At 61.0% G+C, this 2,875-nt stretch overlaps 1 protein-coding gene across 1 annotated transcript in view; it reads left to right on the top strand.

The window, feature by feature from the left end:
- Positions 1-1,558: 1,558 nt before the first annotated feature.
- LOC127751794 (ATP-binding cassette sub-family G member 4-like) overlaps positions 1,559-2,875 on the top strand; it is a 2,327-nt gene continuing 1,010 nt past the window's right edge. The window contains exons 1-2 of the mRNA XM_052275870.1: positions 1,559-1,897; positions 2,052-2,197. Coding sequence (XP_052131830.1) covers positions 1,574-1,897; positions 2,052-2,197 — 470 coding nt within the window. The 5' untranslated portion in view covers positions 1,559-1,573. The remainder of the gene's footprint in view (positions 1,898-2,051; positions 2,198-2,875) is intronic.

The raw sequence follows: 2,875 nt of genomic DNA, 5'->3' as shown, positions 1-2,875 counted from the left end.
ACCCGACTGGGATCGTGGCCGTAGACGATAGGCAAACCCACCCGCACACCTGCATGCGGTAGAGTTTACCTGTCCAATAAGTGTGCGGGGGTTAGGCTAATCAGCGACCTGAGTTGACAAACCACTCACGCGCGTTCGTCTAAAGCGAGGTCTAGAGCACATTTAATACAGGGTCACCACCTCGATTGCTTACACCCGCGTGCTTTCTCTCCGGCCCTTTGCTACTTTAAACTTACAAACCGTCTCGCCATTTTTGCTTCCGGCTTCATGGAAACACCCCATCTCGACGCGCGCCCAGCGCCGACACCGCGCTAGCCTCGACGCGGCGCGGCGGCGGCGGCCCGCGGTGGCCTTGCCCAATGCCGCGCTGTCGTCCGGCTGCAATGTCAAGAACACTTTCGCCCCGGGGCAAACATTGACTCGCACGCAAAAATAATGTGTATATGTTTATTTCCTTTACTTATCCGCGGCCGACTCGCGGCTGCAGCAGCACACGTTACCGTCGCGTGCAAACAGCAGCCGAGGCACCAGGAAGGCGCTGCCGTATTTATATCACAATAGCCGGCCGGCCTGGCGGGCCCGCGGCGCGAACGCGCTGCCCTAATTGCATAAACGCATGCGTGCGGTGCGGAGTGCATCGCAACAGCGTGTCCCGGGTGTCTCTTGGAATGCGCTCCACAGTGGCAATTTTAAAGTCCGGTTATTATTTGTTTTCGGAAAATATCGGAACCTTGCCAGAAAAAAAAAATAGAGAAAATCGCAGTACTTTCAGAAAATTTTGAAAAAAATGTACTTTTCCGAAAAAAAACTTCCGAAATTGTAATAATAAATCTTGCAAAACTTCCCCAAATACTTTACTGGAAAACTACTCTGCATATTGCGCGGGTTTGCCTAATCCTTTTGCAATCCCACAAGCGCATTCACAGATGCACCCAGCACGTGTATGGCGATCGGTGTGTGCTGTGTCGGGCCGGCATGCAGCCCGCCCGGCCCCACCTCCTCGAGGACCTTCAGTGAGCTGCACGCGTGTGGGTCTCCTCCTCACCCCCCTCCCCTCTGCTCGCACACCAGCTCGCCTCCCGAGCCTCATTTGTTTTGCCCTTTCATTTCCTCTTCTTCCTGTCTGAGCGGCGGCCGAGCGAGCGGCGAGCCCGAGCCGAGTGCAGAGGGACGGGGAGGAAGGTGAGCGGGGTGGGGAGGGCGGCGTCCTTGCGCGGCTCCGGCCGACTCGCTGGACAAGACGCGCGGGGCGTCCCTCGCGACGACGCTTAACTGCCTCCAAAAACGGACGGGCTTACGTGGATATATACATCATCGTGCGATGGGCCTTCGCCCGCATCCTCTGCATCCCCCCCCCCCCACTTCCTGTCACAGGGAGGCTGTCTGGACCCGGCCGGCTCGTGTTAGCATTCCTCCGTTCCTCCTGCGGGCTGGTTAGTTTGTAGGTCGACCGGGTCAGGCCCGAGCGCTGCAGCAGCTCAAAACACTCCGCGCGGATGACGTCCGAACAGCTGCACAGAAGCGGGGAAGGATCCGTCGCGCGTGTTGCCTACCCCCGGGCGGAAGGTTGCCTATGTCAGGGGGCTCCGCGCCCAGCCGCCGCCGCCGGCCCGCAGTTGCTGCTGCGCCGAGATGCTGTCGCGAGTGCAGCCCAAAAAAATCGACATTTTCTAACTCTCTTTTTTTCCTGTCTGTTTTTTGCAGGGTGTCCGGGGTGTCTGGGACGGTGGGCGGCATGAACGCGTCCGCGCGCTCCACCTCGGGCTTCCGCAAGGAGTCGTGCTACATCATGCAGGACGACATGCTGAACCCGCTGTTCACGGTGCACGAGATCATGACGATGGCGTCCGAGTTCAAGCTGGGCAGCTCCCTGTCCACCAAGGCCAAGCAGCTCGTGGTGAGTGCGGTGGTGGCGAGCAGGTGGCGAGCCCGCTCCCCCGGCCTCGGCCTGCCTACCTGTGTAATTCGATTGCCCTTCGCAGCCCAGAGAGTCGTACCTGGTCACGTGTTGTGCTCACTTTTGCGTGACGTGCGCGCCTTTCTGTCTCCAGATCGAGGACATCCTTGAGACGTTGGGGCTGTCCGCCACAAGGGACACCCGGTGCTGCCGCCTGTCGGGCGGCCAGCGCAAGCGGCTGTCTATCGCGCTCGAGCTCATCGACAACCCGCCCGTCATGTTCCTGGACGAGCCGACGACGTGAGTGCCGACCCCTTTCGTTTGCTTTGCGATAGAGACGGCCCCGGGTGCTGGCGCACCGCCGCGCGCAGCAGAGCGGGAGCTCAAGTGCTGCTGCATCGCTGTGCGCTCTCTGCTGGTCGCGCGGCGCCGCCGCCGCCTCGGCTCCGTGACGCTGACGCAATCCGAAATTGCGATTATTTTCGAACAGTCTAACAATAATGAGTGTAATGTGCGGTGGCACTGCGGGCGCACTGCGGGCGCACTGCGGGCCTGCGCGCATGCCGCGAGCCGTGAGGCCGGCCAGGGCTCCCCTAGTTGCATAACGGGCGCTGCACCGCACGCCGGGCCGCCTCCCCGGGGGAGCCTTATCACGACCATTGCACTCTCTCCCAAGGTCACGGATGACAGCACCGCCAGTGCTGTGTGCCAGGCTCTGCGCGGTGCCCTGCCCTGCCCTGCACTGTGTGCTCTTGCTCCACCCGGCTCCGCACGTTGAACCCCCTGACGGCGCTGCGCGCGGGGCGGGCCAGGGTCCCCTCTGGGTCAGGGTGACGCTGAGTCGTCGCACTTCTGTGTTTTGTGTTCTGGGTTTTGGCCTCCCCGCCGCCGCGACTCTTCTCTTCCTCCTCGATAACTGTCACGGCGACGCTTCATTTTTGACGTCCACATCCTTTTCCTGTGCGTGCGCAGTCAGTC

This window comes from Frankliniella occidentalis, unplaced genomic scaffold, assembly GCF_000697945.3.
Source record: "Frankliniella occidentalis isolate FOCC.00 unplaced genomic scaffold, Focc_3.1 Scaffold1073, whole genome shotgun sequence".
NCBI classification, from domain to species: domain Eukaryota; kingdom Metazoa; phylum Arthropoda; class Insecta; order Thysanoptera; family Thripidae; genus Frankliniella; species Frankliniella occidentalis.
This window is presented reverse-complemented; position numbering and strand designations above follow the sequence as displayed.